Source organism: Ambystoma mexicanum, chromosome 1q, assembly GCF_040938575.1.
Source record: "Ambystoma mexicanum isolate Mex_15411 chromosome 1q, UKY_AmexF1_1, whole genome shotgun sequence".
Lineage (NCBI taxonomy): Eukaryota > Metazoa > Chordata > Amphibia > Caudata > Ambystomatidae > Ambystoma > Ambystoma mexicanum.
The window spans coordinates 1,088,152,631-1,088,176,427 of record NC_090922.1 but is presented as its reverse complement, the minus strand read 5'-3'; the positions used below and the strand labels follow the sequence as shown (position 1 = coordinate 1,088,176,427).

Sequence of the window (23,797 nt, the reverse complement as noted above, 5' to 3'; positions counted from 1 at the left end):
TGGTTCCAAGGATTTTCTGGGTCCTTTGGGCGAGGATGCTGGGGACAGCAGTCGTTGCCATTTACCGATATTCGGGTTGAAGGCTGATTTCAGCCATGTCCACGGACCTTTTGGTGATTTCACCTCCCTCACCCTGCTTGTGTTATCTACACAGGATTTGCCAGTTCTTTGTGTTTGCCTCTTTGGAGGATATATAAATAAGGATTGGCTTTTTTTATCATCCGATTTGGTACTTGTTGTTCGGGAGCGTTGTCTATCGTATCTGTTCAGCTCTTCGTAGGCCTGATGCTTTTCATCTTCAAATTTTGTCCTAGGGTGCCTTTAAGGTCGATCCTGTTGATCCATATTAAAGATGGCAGTATAGTTTGCGTTGGATCCTTGCCACTTTCCTCTTCGCTGATTCCATTAGTGCTCCTCTGTTCTTGATGTGTACCGATGCTTGCGGTATTCCACTTCTTTCGTTATTGGGGGTTTGTCTTCTGTTGTCCTTGAGTCTTTCATCTCTATCAGTGTAAAGCCCAGATGCTCAATTTCTCTATAAGCTGCTGTGCTCATTTCTTGGATGGCTTGGTCTTGACGTTAAGTAGGTGTTTGCAGTGTTCCCTCTGTGGTATGGTTCGACGAGTGTTAGGTCTTCAGTTTTCATTTTCCTCAGGGTGACCGTTTTACTCGTTATTTTTACGACTGTTTTTCTGTTTAAGATCATGTAGCCTTCGTTGTTTTTTGATCATTCTAGTTTAAATATACATACGTCTCCTTCGTCTCCTTTTGTTCTATCACTTTTAATTTGCAGAGAATCTGCTTTCTTAGGTGAATTGCAGACTTCTCTTGTTGGTTGACGCTCGTACTTTTGCGTGTGTTCCTTGTCTGGATGCTCACTAGTATGCCCTTTATTGCTTTGGTGTCTCAGGATGTTTAGGTCTTGAGGGTCTGGAAAGATGATGATGTTTATTACTGTTCCACTGGTATTTTTCCTTTGGGCCAATTGCGGACGGTGGGTAGATTCAAGAATTGGGGTTTTCCTTTCCTCCTCCATAGTGGGGACTACCTTTTTGGTTGCTCTAAGGTCGCTTTCCCAGTGTTGGGACAAATTCATCAAATCTGAGTTTGCCATGAATTTGTCTGCTGATCGAGGGAATCTTGTAAGGTCTACCACCTTAAGATATGACTGTGTGCCTTCCAGGGCGTCTGCTTCTTGTGGTGTGTTTTTCTGCCCTACCGCCTTTGCTTCTTGGTCATTTTTACTGTGATTTTTTTTTTTCCGCCACCGCCCCTTGGGTTGCTAGCTTCAGTGCGATCGGTTGTTTTTTTGCAGTGCATGTATCTCTACCTTTTCTGGCAGCGGGGTAATTTCCGTTGGTGGGTTCTCTCCTGTCTTTCCCTTAGCTTTCGATGGTTCAGCCGGGACATTAACAAATCCATAGCCGGACACTTCAGCATTATTTTTTCCACGGTCTTGCGTTGTTTTGCCGTTATGTAGCCTTCTATGTAGGTCAGTTTAGTGTTCATGTTGGTAAGAACAGAGGTGTCATCTTACACACAATCCTTGATTGACCCGTAGAGTTTGCAGAACGGTGCGAGGGCTATGGTAATTGCCGACATAATCGTTAGCATGTCTGTTTTTTTGTTCGATTATTCTTTTTGGGTTGCCACAGAAATTTTGCTGAGTCGCCTGTTCTTTGGTGAGGAATGGGTATTTGTCATCCTTCTCGGGGCCCGAGGAGAATCAAACGTCGCAATGTCAGCTGAAATGTTGACTTCATGTTCAGGCTCCGGTATCTCGGCTAGTGGCGGGGTCTTACCTCTTCGAGCTTCTTGGTTCTGGGGGTCCAGCTCGCCCTTTTTTTACCGGTGTTTGCAATTTCTCCCGTGTTCAAATGAGCTTTTGTCCAGGCATAGCGGCGCTCCCCTGCCCGCTGCTCCTTTGCAGCGTCCACCTGGGTTGTTGGTGGAGTTAGCTCTGTTGAGAAGTGACTTGGTTGTTTTTTTGAGTGCATATTTGCCTGCTCTGGCAAATTTGTAAAGCCTCCCGCTTGTGGGGGCCTTTCCAGATGCTGCTGCGCGTTGTCTCAGCCTTCTGTCTGTTCGGACGGTGTCTCCAGGTCCAGCTGTATAATGATCCGAGTATCTGTAGATTTTGCCACGATCGGCGTTTGATTTAGGCTTGATCTTTTTTCTGCCGATGTAGCAGGGGCACTTTTTTCTCTTATAGATCTTTTTGGAGAGAGCCCGATTGTCACATCAATTTTGTGCTGTTTGTTTTTTGGGGGTGTGTCTTGTATGGCCTCCAGGATCTCCGCATCCAATAACTCTGTGTCTAGTTTCCGTATTTGGTGAAAAATGATTTTAGTGGGCATGACAACAGTAGATTTGGTAGAAATTTAGAAGCAGCTACACTCCTTTTGTGTATTTTTTGATGCTTGCCAGTTATGGATTTCCTCTTGTTTGCCTTTGAGTCGTTGGTCTCATGTCTCTATTGGTTTTTATGGTTGCATGGTTTGCGTGATTAGCTTGTTTTTCAGTGGTTGTTTATTTTTGGTCTCATTTTTCTGTGATTTTGCTCTTAGAGTCTGCATCCTCATTTGACTCAGGGTTTTCTTCCTCATTTCATCCTTCTGAGTCACTGTCTGCCCCATCCTCACTGGCTTTGGAGGGACTTGGGTTTGGCTCCAAGCGTCTGTCTTTGAGGGTATGGTTTGGAATCGTTGTGCTTGGGATTTGCAGGTGCGCTTTGGGTTTCGGGTGGACCATGGCAATTATGCTTGTTTGTTTGTGCATGGTCAGCGTATTCAGTTTTGGAGGTACCAAAGGTGTCGCTGAGTGTTCTGCGGTGCCCCTCTCTGGCGCCGGCTCAAGCTCCGGTTCAGTGGGGCGCTCCGTTCTGCTGGCTTTTACAACACCGGCTGGCTCCGCTGTCAATCCGTATTTGACAGTATGCCTAGATGCGCTTGCAGCTCCGCCCAAAGGAGCAAGTGTTGGAGGAGAGCCGCCATCTCCCCACTCGTCACCACAGCGGTCCCGTGTAGAGCCCTGCAGGGTCCACCCTTTGACCGCCTCTGCCGGAACCTCTCTCGCTTCGGCGGTAAGCGGGATACTGATGGCTCGGAGTGGGCTCCGAGCTTCCCGGGGCTCCTTGGGCACTTCCTCTTTGCTGTCTGGTACATTCGGCTGATCCACCGTCATTGCAACAGGTACGGTTCTTGCTGCTTCTTAGATGGCGCTGGCTCGAATCAGTCAACGTCAAGGTCTGTGGAATCATTCCTCGCCGTCTTCCGATCCGCTTTTACGGAGTCAGCTTTGTTTTTCTGTGGTCACAGGGTCTTCAAAGCAGATTCCAATAGCTTATCCGCTCCACATCTTCATGTCTGCCGCGGACTGCAGCAGACTACTCATACCTTGCCTCACAGCTCTGCGGTGTGAAGGCAAATATATGGGTACCTCCCGATCGATAGGCACTGGAGAAAGACTCTGGGTGTGATCAGCAGACTACTCACAACCTCGTCTCACAGCTCCGCTCCCACCCCTTATATAAAGCGGGTGACATCACTGGGTATATTGTTGGGCAGAACTAAGCTAGACCTACCCCCAAGAACCGGATAGGTCAGCCTAAATTGGTCGCCTCCTCCAGGAGGGGACTCAGTTTATGGGTATGTATTTTATGAGATGCAAAGCCATCCCACAGTCCTTTTTGCCAAAAATCTATCTTAATATAAATCACACTTTTGTACAGTTGTGGCACTTTCGCAAATTACGTTAACAGATTACATATTTCACACAGAGCATGGCAGTCCAATCCTCACATTTGTAGGACTTTGTTTCGTCCGTCTAATAATTTTGTCATTTTCAATGAAATGATTTTACCTAAAATTCTATAACTTTATACGTGTGTATATATTATCATAAGGCATGTGAGTATTGCATTTCAAACTGGCATCATATACACTTTCCTCAGAACATCCCATTATCCGCCATTTCTGTCCCCAATATGCCAGTGAAGGCTACCACGTCTTAAATTAAAGCCACAAAAAATGCAACTAGATTATGAAACTTTCGCATTACTGCGTTGTCCAATTTCAGAGATAAAAAGTCTTGAAATGTATTAATAAAATAGCCATTGGAGCCAGATGGCTAGCATTGTCTACCAAATAAGTTGGCTTTGAAGCTCCCCAGTAGAAGTTGAAGGGAGGAGATTTTCCAAAAGTCACACGTAGGCGTCCCAGAAATCCATTGTGGCTTCTCTTGGGGTTAGGCCACTCCTGTTGTCAACACCCAAATGTGTCATGATGCCTACCCCCGGAGCACCAGGCCAGGCCCAGCACCCCGGGGAGCAGGCATCACGCCCTCGGGTAAAAGCCCAGCAGCCCTTTATAGGGGTTCTTTGGACTCTGTCCTGGCGCGCATCAGTCCTGGCGCCATAGGCGCCAGGCTCATAAGGGGAAGTGTTTGGTGCACTTACCTGAAGCAGACCATGCTGCACACTCACCTGATGCAGACCATGCTGCATGAAGAACCAAGCCAAATGAGGCTTAGGAGGGACTATTTTTCTGAAGGAACTATTTTGTTACTTGGGTGGGGCTGTGGAAGAATACTCACCTGGAACTTCTTCCAAAGCTATTTAAGCCACGCCTGGACAGCCACACGTGCTTCGCGTTGTTCTGCATCCCAGCAGCTGAACGCTCACCGTGTCTGCTGCTGCACCTGGACTCCAGCCACGCCCGCCTCGAACCTGGAACACCTGTAAGGGAATAAGAGAAGAGAAAGGTGAAAACCAAGAACTTATTCAACCTTCTTGCCTGCATCCGGAATCTTCACGCCAGTATTCCTGAAGGAAGACTTCCATTTAAAAGCACAGCGTTGCTCGCTGCAGCGCCGCGCTTCACTCACCGGTTCCCGAGACGCCGCCCGGCTCCATCGCGGCTCTCAGCACCGGTCGCCACATCTCTGCACCTAGGGGAGAGAAGAAGAGACAAAAGGTGAGCAAGGAAACACAAGAGGAAACCCGAATTTTCAGCCATTTTACTTACCGGCTTTTCTTGGTGAACCATTCCACATCTCGGGTCGGCGCCGCATCTTTGGCAGGTACCGCACCCCGGCCCCTATGGGGAAAGGACAAAAGACATTACTGGGGAATTATAAAGACATTTAGAGGGGTCGCCCTCATCACTAACTAATCTGATTTTACCACCGGCAATTTAACCCCTCAACGCATCGCCTTTGTTCTGCACCTGAAATAAAGGACAGAAAAGACAACATAAACAGAGGCTCACACTTGAACTTTTGCATCTTCATACTTACGGCGTATCGCTCAGAAAAGTCAAGTGGATGTGCCAGCGCCATTCTGAAAACCAGTGAAGTAACTGGACGAACGCGCGCCCCTGCACCAGAAGCAGGATGGAGAGTTCATCCTTCCAAACCATAAGGTGAGCTTAAACCGGGGGTTTTGGAGGAATCAGAGAAGAACGAAGGGGGAGCAAGCACACTATTCAACAGACAGTTAATCCCCTTTCTCATCTGCAGAAGGAAATTCCTACGGGCCAGACAAGCAAGATTTTGGGGTCCTGTTCAATCGTGGTCCGAATTCTGCGCATCACGCTTGAAGAGGCCACAGCAACCCAGACCAGAGCCTCCGTGGGAGCCAGGTGAGCGGTTACAAATGTCCCTTGAGCCATGGCAGGAAAACTGTTTGGGTTGATTTCCCAGTACAGCCAAGACATTTATTTCTTTATTTTATTGTTCTGAATGAAAAGCAAGCCTGCTGAAATAAAACATCCCATATATGTTTCCCAGCAAAACCCCCTTTACATTGCTAGGCAAGGACAAGACCTTATTCAACATTACACTTTTAAAATAGTTATTTTTCTTATTTCCAAAGGCACATTTTAGCACGTGGTCAAGTCTGCTGGTATGTCCCTTTCAAAAGGTTTTCTCTTCCATCTGACTTCCCAACATTGTTTTTCAGCCCTAGTCAGTTTCTCTTATACAGCAATCTGTTCAAGACACAGGTCCACTGAAATTGACATATGCCCATAGAGCTAGGGTTTCTTTTGAAGCATAGATTTTTGACATTTTGTAGCCCAAAGTCAAGCATTTTCCTGTGCGGCTGAAAGTAAAGTTTCTGTGGATTTCCCAGAGCTGGTCGGACACAGCCTGTCATTCAGGAATAATGCTCTCTGCTGCTGGAGCACAATCTGAATATAGATGGGCAGGGCCTCACTGATAAAAGCAGTGTGATGTTGGATAGATGAAGAGCGTTCATGCAGCATCTTTTTCAATGTAAAATATTCCCTTTCTAATGGGAACGTGTTAGCAAGCAGCAGAGCAGCGCTGCTTTTCAATTTGCTTCTTTGGTGCACACAAGAACACACACCGGCAGCCTTCCTCAATATGCTCCCTGTTCCATCTTGCCCAATAGGTGTTTGGCAAGACAGTGCAGCCATCATTTTGTAGCTGCAAACACAGTTTTGATGCAAGGCAATGGTGCTCAAAGGAGCCAGCGCAGCCATTTTGCTGTTAACTACTGTAGTTCAGCTTGGTTATGGATGGGAATTCTGCTGAGTGGGTAAATGTATCCCAAAAAACAGGGTGCCAATTGAAGCGAATTGCCTTTAACACCTCTGTCCCACATTCCAGCTAGCTGAAACTGTCTACAGGAACCAGTAAAGTGATCAAACCAGCCAACTAGGATCTTTCACATAGAGGTATCATGCCCACAGCACAAACGGAAGAGTCGAATACTTGCTCACTGGGGAACCAAGTACAGGCAAGACATCTGTAAAAGAAAATATGTCTGCAGACTTGTGCCCTGGTCTGAAGCCTGCGGAATGATATATTGTTTTATTAGTAAACATCCGAATTGACCTAGAAATACAGAGTTGGCTAACTGAGCTGGTGTTACCTAAATTGGAAAGTGTGCAATGCTTATCCTTTTTCAAAGAAACATTTACTTTTGTCATGTTTTTATTTTTTCAACTCTTTGTTTCTTTGACTCAATTATCTTTTCCTTGGTCAACAGCGAGATAAAACGAATTATAAAGAATAATGTGTTCCCTTGTTATGCCATCTTTCGGTGTGCCATTTTGACAGGACTCCAGTCTCCACAGTTGCATATTCTGGTTTTGTATGTTGTTTCTGTCACGCAGCTTACCACTATAGGACTCCACCGGGGACTTCACTCGTCACTCACACTTAAACCACACGAGGGATGTTTTAAAAAATAAATATGTATTAATCTTTCTGCTAACGGTAGCTGGCAATTGTGCGAGACCAGTGCGCATAACTCGTTTTAAATATACTTGTTTGAAAAGTGGTTTCCAGCAAACGCTGCATTCAAACTTATTCCACCAGATGGCAATGTTGGGCCATTTTCCAATGCGCCGAAACGTATGGGTGACTTTGTCCCTGTAGGGCCAGGTCGACCCAGTCCAATTATTCACCATTTGCGAGTGGAAATTGTGCACCCTCCCTTTAGGGTCTCTCCTGGTAGGCTTTGGTTGGTCTCGGGATCTTTCTGCTTCGGTTTCAGGTTACTGCAGTCGGCATGCTGCAGCGTCTCCGCAGCATTTGGTCCCTTAAAATGAGCGTGTTTCCTCTTGAACGCGCAGTCCCCTGGCTTCGCCCAGCAGCACCGCTGCTTCTCCTTCTAGCCGGATGGTCCTTCCACGTTGGACTGCTTGGGAGCACCTCTGTAGACTCAGCAAGCCCCTGTTCTGTAGCCTTTTCTGTTGGTCAGCAGCTCGAGCATTCTCCATGCTCATGGTCCCTCCAGGGAAAGCCAAAAAATACTTCCTGGTTTCCCTCTTCTATTTCTACTCCACCTTGGCCAATAAGAAGTTAACGACCACTAAACCGTTCAATGTGCTTCGTAGTGGTGATCTTGATTCTTCCACACTTCCTCCTCGTCACAGTAGTGATGTTTCCACTCCTCACTAGGTTGTTGGTATTCTTCGTCTCAGTCCCCAGTACCCTAGGTAAACCGCAGCACGGACCTCTGGAGACCTGGACTAGACCACTGGACAGTGGAGTGCACCTTGCACCCTCACCAAGTCTGGGTACTCGGGACGTCTTTGTTAGCTTCTGGTGACGGGAAACCCATCAGCGGACCTCCCACGGCACCCAGCGACTCTGGGCTCTCTCTGGCGGGAGAAAAGTGGTCAGTGAGGATGTCCCTTGCAATGTTCTTACGCAGTATAGAAGTTTTGCAGCTCTGGGTGTCCAGCAGCACTATGCCAGGGTAACCCCCTCTTCTGGGCAGTAGACTGCAATGGCTTCCAGCAGTCAAGAAATGCAACTCTGGACCATGGGCGACACAAATGGACTTCTCTGGCTCGACATGTCCGGAACTCCTCTTCTGGACTTCGAAGATCCCTTCACCAGACGGCAGGCACACAGGACTGGCTTCCAGGATACTTCCATGAAGAGCAGCAGATTTGCACAATGGTACTTCGTAGCTCGGCAAGAGATCTCCTTTGCAGGTCCTCTCTGGATCAGCTCTTGGGAGACACGACAGCTTTTGGATAACTTGAGAAATTGCAGCACTAGACTTCTCCTCCAGCTGGGCTTCAAGGAACAGCTTCTTCGTGCTTCAGCTTCGACTTCAGCTTCTGAACAAATTGGTACGTGAGAGGTCCCCAGATATACACATCTGTTCCCAGGCTCAGTCAGCCAATCATGCAGAAGGGCATTCATGCAGGCAGGAAGCCAATAAGGCTCACAGGCAATCAGGCCATTCACTCCACCCAGACACCCTTAAAGAATGTGGATTGGGGCAAGTACCCAGCCTTTCAGCACACTACATTGCATTCATGTTAGTTTCAGTCAGGGCTGTCTCATTCATTGTGTCTCACACACACAGAAACAAAACACCCACAACCGATCACAAGGTCTATGGTATACAGAAGCTACAGAGAACTCGAAGGGTAACCACAGTGCCCGACCTGGCTCAGCTTTCATGAGGATTTAGGTGTTGCATGACAATTTGTTTCCACCAGATTTACAGAAGTGAGAACATGTTAAGTAATGGCTCCAGGTGTTCAAATGTTCATTTTAACCTAATGATGTAAAATCTTCTTAAAAAATAATGTAATGCTATTGTTAAAATATTTGCATTAAACTCTTTAATACAATCTGAATCGAAATGAATTCAAACACATTTAAATATGAAATTAAACACGGATAGTTTTGCTACATTTATAGTAAGATACACAAAATGTGAATAGTTTTTCATCAAGATGGAAAACATACCAAATGTTTTAGCTGCCCGAATGGTCTCTCGAGATCCAAGAATTGTCATGATTTGTGCTAAGGCCGTTAAATCATCACTGGCTTTGAAAAATGGATAACGTCCACTGAGCAAAGAAAGGAAGATGATGCCTGCAGACCACACGTCAATTGCTGCAAAGTAAAGTGAAGCTTTCAATAAGTACCTTGGAACAACACATGTATATATCTTTAAGCTATCCTCATGATCAGAAATCATAATTTCTAAAAGTACAGCGCAGCCTTAAACATAATAATATTTGCTTAAAGCATGACTACTATATAGACAATAATTAAGAGTGCCCTTTTCTCCATCCTTCTGAAATAACAACCTGAAAAGGTAACAAGGATTCAAGGCAGCAAATACATAAAAACAGGAATGCAGGGATACTGCATATATAGCACGAGTGATAGCTCCCCTGAACATGCTTCCCACCCAAACCACTTACCTCTTCACCAGAGCTTCGCTTCTTGATTTATTAGTGGGGACAGTAGGTGGCGCATATTGAGAAAAAAGGATTTTGGACTAGGAGTACAGAAGTCAATGCTGTTAATAACTTGCACATTCTCCTACATTGCATGCCATTTTTGCCATACTTACAGGGGATTTCCAAGCAGCCGAATAATCGGGCCGATGGCATAATCCATAATCTGCCTGCTCCTTCTGAAGCCAGAAACCTTGGAGTCATCTTCAAATCCTCTCTCTCTCCTTCCTCCCTCACACTCGGGAGACATTGCCAAGAAGTCCCACTTTCAACTCTTCCTTCTCAAAGAAATTCCCACATTTCTCACTTTTCCCCAGAAGCTTAATGTTACCCACGCCCTAGTACTCTCTAGGTTGGACTACTGCAATAGGCTTCTCCTGAATCTACCTTCTTCCACTTTACTACCGCTTCAGCTAATCCAGAATAGCGCAAATACTCTCCCTCTTGACCTCTGCGGTCCTCTGGCACAACTCTGTGTGTGTAAAGCGCTTTGCTAAACAGAGGGCTCCACCACTTTCTTCAGCTTGCTCCCTCTTATGGAACATCCTCACCCTTCCTCTGTCTTGAGCAGAACTTTCTCAAATTCCAGAAGCTACTCAAGACTATCATCTTCACCTCCTCCTTCCCTTCGTCCCTCCTCTGCTAATCTCATAGTCGTTGCGATTAGTGGCCAGGGCCCAAGTATCCCACTGAGACCTGGCCTCCCATACTCTATCGCCCCAGCCTCTGCATACCTCTCAGCACTTGATTCGGCACCCACAAGTCTCAATTCTGTAGGCTTGCACTTTCTACCCAATGCGGCTCCAAGCCACATAGCACTTATCATACTATGCACTTGATCTGCTACTCACCCACGAGCACGCCACCCCACTTCCCCTCTTCTCGCTGTACATGCACGTTCTGAATACTCACAAGGCATAGTAGGTTTGTCTTTTATCTTCCACTGTATTCATTGTTTTCAATCCCATGTTCCCTCCCTGTTGGCACTTTGAAACGGAATTGACTTACTGTTTAAGCACCTAACAAATGCACAATAAATAAATAAAATAAATAACCATTACAAGGATTTATCAAAAATTCTTGAGGATCACTTGACCGAATAGAGTGTCTGCCCTGGAACAAGTACTCAGCCAATAATGCTTGCAGAAAGCAGGTGGGGTAGCTGCCTTGCAGATATCTCTCAAGGGAACATGCCTATGGTAGGCCACTGAAGGCGCCTTAGCACTTACTAAATTAGTATTTTTCCATACAGCTAGGGCTGTAGAGAAGCTACGCCCGAAAAGGTTTACCAAGAAGGGACGAATCTGGCTTGATTTTCTGGATTCTTGGGGGTTGAAACTGCTAAACATGTCATCAGAGGGAGACTTCGATGCCACTGCTACGTGGCATCGCGGCCAGTCCTCATCCAACGTGGATTACATCTTTGTCTCCCCTGGCCTCTTTTCCTGGCATTCCTTCCTTGTTATTAAGCAGGACGATATAAGCGACCATTCACGCTTAGAGTTACTTTTTCCCGATCTGTCATCAGATGCAGAACATCATCCACAAAAATAATAGGCATCAACTCAGGCAAAATATGTCTGGCTAAGTATAGGCAAGAAGGGAAACAAATAATAGGTTAAAAGAAATACCTGAAGCCACCCTCTTAGACTACTGCCGCCCAGAAAACTTTGTCAAATCAATATGGTCAGTCCTTCCCCCAAGTGAACCCGGGAGAGGTAAACAATGTACCCATGTACCATTATATGTACCATATCAGAACTAAGATAATAAGCAGTCGCCAAGGAACCACCTCTTTACCAAAGGCTGTTAAGATTGATTGTTTTCTCTACAAAGTATAAAAGAAGGCTCCTGGCAGACGCTTTAACCACAAATTTCTAAACAATATGGAAGAAGCATTTAACCTAAGAGAATCGCAAGCAAATGAACTTTTTCTAAGACATGGACAAACCAGCTCTTCTGCCTCAAAACAACCAAATAAAAACTCACTTAAGCATCTCTTCGAACATTTAGAAAATCTAAGTAAGCAAGAACTAAATAAATGGTGGGAAATCAAAACCTTAAAAATGTATTTGGAGGTCAATAGAATTCCGAGAGGACTCAGGATTTGTATCTTTCCGTCTTTTGAAGACGAAGACATATCAGCATTTAATGATTGGGTAGATTTATTACATAATACTTCAAAGGAAATGATGATACGGCTTATAAACCAAGCAGCATTGACTCATGAAAGAATAATGAAGAACATAGAAGAAATAAAAGAAACAATTAAACAAGCTCAATGTCCAGAGATTACATTTAAAAACTACCAGATCGTAAGACGATTTTTTGGGAAATTACGAAAAAGAACTAAAGCTCAAGAAACAAAGAACCTTCATCAGAGACGAAAATGATTACATCAATAATAGAATCTTTACTTTTCAAAGAAAATATGACAGTGGAATAAAAAAACAACCCTATAAAAGGAAAACATCGCCTAAAGATAACCTCTCCACTCCCTCTACCTCTGATGTAGAAACATCGAGTGAAAAAGACATACCAGTGTCAGCACTTATCCCCATATCAGCTACCTCCAACGAGAAACAGCAAAACTCAAATAAAACATGTCCTTTTTTGGAGGAATTGAAAAGACACAGGACCAATTCACGAATAAACAAACCCTTATTTCGTGGAGCACCAAAACAACTTGGATCTCTAAATATCTCCCATTCAAACATCATAGAGGCAGTCGAGGAGGAAGAAAAAACAGAAGAAAGAAATCAAGGTGTAGAAACAAGAGCACAAAGACAAGGGAGGAGAAGATGAACCTAATCATAAATTTATCAAAATATGAAATTAAACCAGCACTCACCACAGCTCTAAGCAAAGGGCTTTCGTTCAGTCCGACATATAAAGGAGATTATTTCCAGCAACAACTTGATCTGTACAAATTTTGCAGAAAATTAAAATTGAAAAAATACTTTGAAGAAACAACTTTTAAAAAACCTACTCATCAAATGAGCACACCGTCTGAACTTACTGTCAAAATGGTCAAAGATACAGTGGACTTATTAAACATTGAAGAAGGAGAAAACTATACCCAAGAAACCTTCTTAGAGGAACAGGATATACAAACAGACTTAATGGAAGAAACTAGAATAAAACCAAAATCAACATTTATACCAATTCTATCTTCAGAAAATGTCAGATGTATTTCACAAAACAGTCAGTAACAATCTACGGAAAGACTACCTAAACAATAAACATATCAAGACAAGTTATAACTTAACAAGAGAAGAAAAACAGGCAATTACAAACTTATCTAACGACAAATCAATCATAATCAAAGCTGCAGATAAAGGGGGCAAAATTGTCCTCTTTAATAGAATTGACTATATAAGAGAAGGACTAAAATAACTAAATGTGAAAGAATGCTATGAGAAGATGAATAATAACCCAATCCCTACTCTAGAAACTTTGTGGAATGAAAAAATAAAAATCTGGCATGAACTTGGCCTTCTAGGTGACAAGGAATTTCAAAGCTTAATCAGCAAAAACTCAATTATGGCTACAATATATTTTCTACCAAAAATCCATAAAAGCTACAAAGATTTTCCACAACTTCGACCTATCATAAATGGCATTGGCTCAATAACAGAAAGTATTTCACAATATATTGATTCACATCTACAACCATTGGCAGCAAATTTAGCCTCATATGTCAAAGATTCAAAACATATCATTCAGCAACTTAACTTAATACCATGGGAACCTAACTACTACTTTGTTACATTGGATGTAGTTCAACTATATACTAGTATCCAACATCAAAAAGGTTTGGAAAGTACAATGTTTTTTCTCAAAACCCGATCTGTCTCATTTCTTGAACAAAACAAAATGATAATTGAAATGCTACACTTCTGTTTGCACAATAACATTTTCATCTTCAACAACAATATCTACAAACAACTTCAAGGAACAGCTATGGGGTCAAAATTTGCCCCTTCCTATGCAAATCTTTTCATGGGTTTCTTTGAACTACAACATGCTTGGAAACATCAATACTTTGAACAAAATATAAGATTTTGGGGACGATTCATAGACGACATCCTAATAATTTGGGAAGGCAACTTACTAGATCTGGACATGTATGTCAATTATCTCAACAAAAATTCCTTCAACTTGTCATTTACCAAATCAGCCAGTGCCGCAAATATTGAATATTTGGACCTTGAACTTTTTGTCGAAGATTCACAAATACAAACTAAACTATTCACAAAACCTACAGCTGGGAACAGTCTTCTTCATGCAACATCTTATCATCCCAAACATACCATTCACAGTATTCCATATGGAGAAATACTGAGAATCAAGAGAAATTGCAGCACTACTTCCACCTTTCAAGAAAACCTTTGTCATATTCATCAAAAATTTCTACAGAGAGGGTATGGAATGAAAACCATAAAAAAAGCAATTAACAAAGCGGAATTGGTTTCTAGAGATTCTCTATTGGAAGATAAACCAAAATCAACAAAGACAATCCCTAAAACTCCATTCATAACCACCTTCAGCACAAAATCTTGCAGGATCAAAAAAATACTCAGAAAGCATTGGAACATCCTTATGACAGACTCCAGTCTACAAAAATACCTGAATGACTATCCTAACATCTGCTTTAGAAAAGCACCAACAATCAAAAATAAGATCAGCCCAAGCTTTATGGGTCCATTATCCAATGAAACAAAATCCTTTTTTTGTATGGAAAACAAAGGAACCTTCAAATGTGGTCATTGTAAACTATGCTCGTACATAAAACCAGGGATGAAAATAATCACATTACCAAATGGTGAAATAAATCACATAAATCAAATGATAAACTGCAACTCAACTTTCGTCATTTATGGAATAGAATGTATTTGCAAGAAGTTATACATTGGGAGTACTATCAGAAAATTGAAAATAAGGATATTTGAACATATTAGAGCTATCAGAAATAAAGATTTGAGATCCCCTATCTCAGTACATGTCATTATGAATCATCCTGACTTCGATATTTCCAAACTAAAAATCTTTGGTCTGGAGAAAGTAACTCTCTCACCAAGAGGAGGAAATAAGGAAGACCAACTAAGAAAAAGGGAATGCAGATGGATCTGCAGAATGGACACATGTATTACTGGTTTAAATTGTGACACGGAAATGTATAATTGGCTTTAAATTACCATATTACTTACTCTGTATTTGTATTCTTTAACCAATCTGTCTTTGTTTTATATGATCTAGAATTCTAATTACTAAGTTAGAATGAAGTTGTCACATTTCCAATTTATCTCCTAAATGACTGCTGTTTGAAGAATTTGTGTGTATCTACGCAATTGTGTCGCACTAAATTATGAGGGCGCAGCAAGATTATTTCTAATTATTTATTTAACAAATGGCCCCTTAAAATGAACGTTCTTGGCTTTTCTCAGCAAACGCTAAATAAAACTAGCGTGTTGCTAAGAAACAACATAATTTAGCCCCTTTTTTTCCTCTACCATAAAAACTAGATTGGTAATAAATCTTTGAACGTACCTTAACCTATTTTAAAATGGCCGCCGGGTTACGAATACGTGCGTGATGACGTCATCGCGCCACACGGAATCACGTGGGCGTGGCGTGATGACGCCACCACGTCACGATCGCGGCAATAAATAGCCGGAATCGCTTTCAGCTAGACATCCTTATATTTGGGTGCTTATCACGGCACAGGACCACAAAATATCATCAAGAATACCAAGGAAATAAGGTAAGCAAATGAGAAGCCTGTACCCTCCCTGCTTTAAATCTGACTAGAACCTTTCTTAAAGACCATGCTTTTCGCTTTTTATAGACTGAAAACAAGAAGCAATTACCTTGTCTTCTTCCCCCATTCTCTCTTCTACAGCCTAAACCTGGATCCAAATTCTACATACTAAATTAAGCTAAATAGCCCGATGAACATTATATTTTTTTGGAAAAACAAACAGGATATATGTTAACAAACAGAAAATTAGAACGGTGAGTCTTTGTAGAAATTAATACAATTATTATTTGGGTAAAAAAAATTCCAAAGCATTACTAAAAAAGAATTTGGCTTCTTTTCTTTTTAGTACTAAAACTTCCTCTCCTGAAGAACCATTGAGAGTAACAATGGGGAAACACGTGTCGAGAGAGAGAAATATTTGATTCATTTTGAGAGAGCAATATATGAAAATATTTGACTCATTGAAAGAGAAAGAGAAATATTTGATTCATTGAACCATATGAATTACTCTATACTGGTGTGCAGCTTTATCTGGAATGTTTTTTTGAAATCATAAAAGGTAAATAAAAATTATTAGTGTGAATTAACACTAATAAAATTTACAAGACTGTTAAGACTCGCCTGTATATATTTATTTAAGGGGTTAGCGCATTTGAGTCCATCTTCCCAAACTCTTTTCTTCTCATATCAGAACTAACCAGAATTATGGTCCAGATACTTGTACCATCTCTTTAAGGAAATACTTAGCCAGCGTCAACTTCCCCCTTCATGGAAGACCACAATAATCATACCTTTCTTCAAAGAGGGCAATAGACTAGACTTGGCAAACTATCGCCTCATTGCCCTCCTCGATATAGAAAGCAAAATCTTTATGAAACTATGTTACGACCTTAAGGGGTCAACCGGTTAAAAGGATACACTGGATGCCAGGAGATCTTCAATTGGTCACTTTAATCGGATTACATCAGGAGATTCAATTAAAGGATCAGAGGGGAGCCCTCTGGCTCCCACCACCCAGGCTACATCATTGTCAACTGTCCTGGGTGGAACCTCCACACACAGCATTCCACTCAGTCATACCCAAACATTCCAATCCTAACCTCAATCACCCAGCATACATACCAAGAGGTTACTAAACAGCCTAACAGGAAAGGAGATCACAGTGTTACAGGGAGAATTGCCACTCTACACTGCTTGGGTAGAAAGCTTTCGACCAGGTTGACAGAGCGCAATTGTGGAGAAAATTGAAGGAATGGGGGATCTCAGACTCACTCTTGGCAATGTTACTTCAATTCCACGGGAACACTTCATTAAGAGTGTGCCTAGATGAACAAGGACACCTATCGGCCCCAATTAAAGTGGAGAGAGGAGTGCGGCAAGGGTGTCTGGGTGCACCAACATTCTTCAATCTGTTCCTGGCAGACATGGGTGACTCCCTGGAACCATCTGCGTTGGCCAGCCCTGTGATCAACGGAAGAAAGATCCATTGGCTGGTCTACGCAGACGACAATCCTGCTGGACAGAAAGGCAATAGGTTTGCAGCGGCTGTAGACCGGTCTGGGAGAATATGCCAGAAAAAATGGCCTGTCCATCAACCCACTGAAATCTAAAATCATGATTTTCAAACACACTCAAAAAAGACCCTATTCTTCAACTGGGTCCTGGAAACTGATAGAATTCCAAGGGCTGAAGACCTGATGTATTTGGGCTATAGAATGTATGCATCCCTGGAAATCCACAACGTTGTCATGACCCTTGCCCCTGGCAAGTCAGCCTTCCAGTTAGGGCCAGGTCAAAGGCCTTAAAACCTCATCCAAGACTCTCTTGGAGTCAGACCTGGCGCCTTCTCATGAAGACCAACATTAGAATGGGAATATTTAACTTGGGGGGTTCAGCCAACATGGAGGCACAAACATAGCTCAGTTACAATGAACTGAGCTATGCAGTCTAGTATTTTGGGTGTGGCAGGCCTGGGACTATTTTACCTGGACTACTTTGGGTGTGGTAGGCCTGGGACTATTTTGCCTGGACTACTTTACCTGAGACTATTTAAACCACACCCAAACAGAAGAACATGCTTTGCGTTATTCTGCTCTGGGCAGTATAACGCTCACCGTGTCCAGTTCTTTGATGCCAGCTTACCTGAAACCAAGGACCTGCAGAGAGAGAGCGAACACTACGAAACTTACCTGGAACAGTATCCTGTCTTCAATCCATCGCCGACTTCATTTCCTCTCACCTGAAGGTACGAACCCCATCATCCGGGACCGCATTCATCCTGGAATACCATAACCTGGAAAGAGGAGAAAGAAAGACAGCATTAGTAAGCGTTTACTCACGTTTCCTCCTGAATGAAGAAAGCCACACAATTCTTACCTGGGTAGTCATCTCCTGGTCAGTATCATTGCTGGAACATTACAGCGCTCGGTGAGGAACATCGCAACCTGCAAGGAGAGAAAAGACACAGGTTAGCAATATAAAAGGCAAAACAGCACCGCGCATCGCGCATTACTCACCTGACAGCATTGTGCACACCGCGCTTTCGCCTAACGGCCCATGCTCATCTTCAAACTGCATGACAACACCAAAATACCTTTCCATACCTAAAAGGAAAGAAGCAAGACATTATTATTCGAACTAAGAGGAACATAAGAACTGCATATAAAGACTGTGAAGCAGCAAACCTACGGAGTCGCAGCAGACCTGGATTCCCACAGGGGGGCTTGCACCAGTGAAGTAACTTGGTCGCTGCTCACCCCCCACATCTACGCGCCCCTGCCACGAGGAGCAGGACGGAGAATCCACCTTTTACAATATTAAGGTGAGGAGAGGGCCCAAGGGGGAGAAAGGAGTTGACGCCAATGGAGGTGGAAAACAAAGACAATCTGGTATTGAATCCAGCTCTCCTATATTGCAGACCCATCTTTAACCAGAGGCCTTACCAAGGGACCGGGAGAGGGCTCGAGAGTGCAAATCATCCAACCAGGGCTGGGCGGCGTCCCCGTGGATACCAGGTGAGCGTAACAACGTGGAGACAGATGTGGAGAGGAAGATTCTTATTCCACAGATGAAGATCTATACCAAATACTGTAGGTTCTCAACTCTCCCCCTAATTAGATACTTTAGAGCAAAGAACACCCCAATTATTCTCTACAGCTTAGAGGCCAAGCCGTTACTTTGGAATACAAACTGGAATAAATGGGAATCATTTGTCTGGAAGACAGTTCTGCGTTTGCCTTCTACTAAACCATCCTGGAATTTGGGGTTTGCACTAGGCCTGAATTCTCTAGATTCTTGGCAAGTTGGAAGTTAGTATCACTATCGCCAGATAATTACAGCAGATTGTAACTCATAGTATGGGGATGTTAAAACCCATTTGGAATTTTCAAGTTCTGCACAAAAATAAAGTCAAAGACTTTGTCAGCATATGACTTAAAACTGGAGACCTTGATTAACATCCCTCAGAAAGTGAAAGCTTTTGGTGAGAGGCGACTGGATTAAAAAGATTGCAAAGGTCAGAAACGCAAATAGACCAAATGTCTTCCAATATGTGGACAAAAAGTTGGGGTTCCTAGCGAAATACCTGATAAAATGTCCAGACAGGCAGGCGAGAAATAACTAAAAGAAGTATCTATCAGAGCACACCTAATTACTCAAAAACTAAATAACTATTTAGAGAAATTTTATTACAATTTTGGGTGCTGGGGAGGAACATAGGTAACAAAATATCTTCATAAAAGTACAGAAAAAAGGTATCAACTGACTTCCAATATGGCCAGCATGAAAAACAAATCAAACCAGACAAAAAAATAAGCTCCCAATTTTGAACTGCAGCTTCAAGCTCTACGCGTTTCGGGGACTATCCCCTTCTTCAGGAGCAAAAATATCTCACAGTGGGAATGTTGTCAAAGAAAATAGAGTCTCTGTCTGTGCATCTGTCTGTGCACGACGTACACAGAACCAGGATCCCTGCGAATACTCCTGCCGTCCTCAACAAGTGAAATGTGATTGCCGAACTCTAAGGCAAATCAATAGCCAATCCAATCCAAATTCAGGACTTCCAGTACCCCGCATCCAATGTAAAGCATCCTGCTGATTATAGAAATGTATAATGCAATTCCAGAAGCGCACCTCTTCACCTCAGATTCAACGGCTCCTCTCAAATTCACACGTAACAGATCCCAGTTTCTATAATCAGCAGGATGCTTTACATTGGATGCGGACAACATTCCCACTGTGAGATATTTTTGCTCCTGAAGAAGGGGATAGAGTCGGGCAGTGAAAGATCTGATGCTAACAGGTCACACGGCCATGAAGAATAAAGGAATCCAAGTGGAGGGAGTGGCCCTGAATGTCTAAATTGGAGATATGCAAACAAGAAAATGAAAACAACTTGGTGTGGTTCTGCGACAGATGGAGAAGTTCAGCAAACCAAGCTCTGTTGACTCACTGAGAGGTGATAGGAAGAGGTAGTAGTTTGGTACTCAAATGTTTGCCTGCAAGAGAAAAGAGGATGAAATGCATGTAGGAAATGACTGGATAAGAAATGAACCCTGTTCTCCCTGTAGTGTCAACACTACTTGTAGGATGGAGTGGCAAGGAAATCCTGTAGTATCCCATTTGTGGAATAACCATGGAGACATTTTGCAGGAAAGCTTCCACTCCGGAGGTGACTGAACACGAGCTCTCCCACCATGCAGGAAGCCGCTGGTTGTACTTGATGCAAGATACGAAACTGCCACATTTTGATTGCTAGGTGACACAGAATGGGAGACAGTTATAGTATACTGAAGTGTTTCCTGACATTGTGGACGTGTAGATGGCTTAATTTAACTCCCCACAAACCCAACAGGAAGGACTCCAAGGTCATGATGTGTTGGAAATCCATAAAGAAGAAGAAAACCTGCTTGAATGGTTCTGGGAAATGATCCACAAAGGCAAGACCTGTTTCCCACATGCCAATAGCAGTAGTCATCGCTCTCCTACATGTGCATCCTGGCAAAGGAAGACCACAGCACGCAGGTTGCCACGAAGCTGAATCCATCCGAAAGGTCAATGCGTAAATCTGCAAAGCTGCGACCATTTAAAAACAACTCTTTGTAAGCTCTGAACCCATTCCAGGAAGAGGTAATACCATCCCCGTTTCTGTGGTCCAAAGAAGCAGACAAAGATAAGCCCAAATCATTTGAGATTTCTTGAAATGTACCGTTTGGCTCTGTGAAAAAGCAAAATCCTGCCTCAGTTGGAGGGTGTGATGATTCATGGAAGCTTGTCACTACTCCCCTCCCCCCCCCCCCCCAAGGTGGAGCCCTTCCCGGTGAGGCTAGGGAGGTGATCCCACTACACAACATTACCCAAAGTGGTGGCTGAAAGCAGCACCTCACAGGGAGAGACTCCCATCATGGGCACAAGAACTCCTATTCAGTGATGGAACTCCCCAACCCTCTTACACTTGAGACCCTGAAACCCATAGGTTCTGCTGAGAAACCATCTGAAAACACTTATTGCAATACTCCTTCCTTTCCTCCTGTAAGACTTACCACCACCAAGACAAGGAAGACTGAAATAGACACAGTCTGATCTTAAATCATCTTCCAAAAGCAATGAGAAGAAGATTGAAAAAGTTATACAAACTACTCCTTTGCCAAGTATAGGAAGTACTGGGAAGAGGTGGCCCCGAGAAGGCATGAAGCATACACACTCGACACAAAAGGACTATGACACTCTGCTGGGGAAGACCCAGCTGTATGACAAAAATGGAGAAAAACTAAAGTAGGAGAAGCAGGCGAGGCTGGCGTGAAGCCTGGCAGACCCGGAAAGCTCAAACTTGGAAGCAAGAAGATACGCAGGAGAAGCAAACCTTCCGTCGGGAGGACACCGAAAACAGGTTGCAGGAGTCCTTTGTAGGCCGTCAGAAAACGGGCCTGACTGTAAACTGGGAACCGATCGACGGTGGCGTGAACTCAGGGAGGTGGACCGGGCGGTCCATTAACAGTGCCGATACTGGTTGCCTGGAACACTCACAGACACAGATCACGGCAGCGAGGAGCAGAAAGAAGTGCAAGGAGAGCGTTCAGCAGGAATGCAGCGACCCAACACCCCAGGAAGAACCAGTCACATGCCCCATCCAAAGAAGAGGCAACGGAACTCACAGGAAACCCGGTAGGGGATTGGGGACGGTTGCCAAATGTGCAGACGGCATCAGGAGTAATCTCCATTGTTCTCAGTATTTGTGTCAAGAATACTGAATGAGGGAAAAAGGCATTGGGAGTAATCTCCCTTATCTCAGTAGTTGTGCCAGGAGTATCGAATGCGAAGATTACATGAAGTGTAATCTCCCCTGTCACAAGAGCCTGACCAAGTTCGGCAAGAGAAGATATTCATTTTCTGGACTTTAAATATCTGTGTGCTGAATTGGAACTACTATAAGAAACTACCCGAAGACAGCAGTGACTGAACTGTTGGACCAGGGGAAGGGAGTTATTCTCCTGGCATGGTCTACAAGTGCAGATGTTGAACTATTAGACCAATAGAAAACTTCCAATAGGACTGATCCCATTGAATCAGGAGAAGGTAGTCATTCTCCTGGAGCTATTTACGTTCATGTCTTTTGTTTAGTGGTAGGGCTAGAGTAGAATAGTTTGGACAGAGGACGGACACTTTGAATTTGACAACCTCCTTGACGATGCACCCAAGTTATTCTTTAGTTAGGTAGGGAAAAACCCTTTGGTGATAGGGAAAGATGGGTCTTTTCATTTTTATTTAAATAAAGATGTATAGTGACAATGCCACCGCTTTGTCCGAGTCCGCCACAAAAGAGAAAAATACTTTACCTGCAGAGGAGTCCCAACATCCAGTTAATGGTCTCCCCTGCCACTGAGCTGTGATGTGACCATCACCTTGGTGAAAACCTAAGCTGAAATGATTGGTGACCAGTGGAGAACCGGAGACATTTCCAATGACGGGCAAATTGGAGCATCCATGTATGCATGTCCACGCTCTCCCATCTTTAATCTTGATTGTGGAAAAGTGTTGAATTTTGAGCGATCTAAGTTAACCCTCAGCCCCAAATCCTCCCACTCCAACCGTCATCACCCTCTGTTCCAACTTATTTTTCTACAGAACCAAAGAAGTGGAAGAAAAACGACTCTGAAGACTCAGATACTGGAACTTATTCTATAACCATCATTGAGAGAAATGTTCAGAGCTCCTTAATTTTGTTATATATATATACACTTATTGTTCTGCTTATTTTAGGTGCTTATACAGCAATTAAAATACTGTTTCAAAGTGCCCACAGGGCAAAGGGAGGGAACAAGGGAGTGAAACACATTACAAAACACAATATTACAGCAGTGGAGGGAAAAAAGGACGAATCTACTATGCTTTGTGAGAGTTTAGAACGTGCAAGTGAAGCAAGAAAGAGTAGAGGAGGGAAGTGCTGGGGAGTCTGGGCTCATGGGTGAGCCACAGATGAAGCACCTGGAATGTTGGCTACACGGCAAGGAACCATGTTAAGTGTAACTGCGAACCTCCAGAGTGGAGTGTGTGTCAAGGCAAGGGCCGAGGGTAGACAGGAGCTGGGGCGATTGCGTGCGGGAGCACGGGGGGGGTTCGAGAGCCCCGAGGATGCATAAGGGCCCCCGGACACCAATCACGGCAACTGTGGAATTAGCAGAGAAGGGAACAAGGGAAGGAGGAGGAAAAGAGGAAAGTCTTGAGGAGAATCAGGTATTTAAGAAAGTCCTGCTCAAGGCGCAGGGAGCCAGCTGAGGATAACGATCAACCACCTACCGTCTGTTTAGCAAAACGTTTTACACACAAAGAGTTGGTGTCAGAGGAACGTAGTGGACTAGAGGGAGAGCCTTTAGTATGATAAAGTTGAAGATAGTGAGCTCCCTGGGACCAAACAGCCTTGTGGATGATGCAGAGGGATTTGAATTTAATCCGTGCAGCAATCGGGAGCCAGTGGAGACTTTTTAGGGTAGGAGAGATGCGGTCCCTGGGCTTAAGACAAAGGATACGTCTCGCTGCCATATTCAGGTTTAGCTGGCGGGGTTGCAGAGTGGAAGAAGGTAGATTCAGGAGGAGGCTGTTGCAATAGTAAAGCATGGAGAGAACCAGGGCTCGGGTAACATTGAGCCTCTGGGAGAAGGTGAGAAAAGGGAGACTTCCTTTGAGAAGGAAAAGCTGAAAATGGGGCTTCTTGGCAATGTCCTGAGAGCGAGGGAGGAAGGAGAGAGAGGAGTCGAAGAGGGCTCCAAGTTTTCTGGCTTCAGAAGAAGAAACAAGGGGT

General features: G+C 43.7%; 1 protein-coding gene across 4 annotated transcripts in view; it reads right to left on the bottom strand.

Annotated features, from left to right (window-relative positions):
* Positions 1 to 23,797, bottom strand: part of CDC7 (cell division cycle 7) — a 310,273-nt gene that overhangs the window by 4,269 nt on the left and 282,207 nt on the right. For all 4 annotated transcript variants that reach the window (XM_069641776.1, XM_069641778.1, XM_069641777.1 and 1 more), the window contains one exon: positions 9,241 to 9,390. In XM_069641776.1, the coding sequence (XP_069497877.1) occupies positions 9,241 to 9,390 (150 nt within the window). The remainder of the gene's footprint in view (positions 1 to 9,240; positions 9,391 to 23,797) is intronic.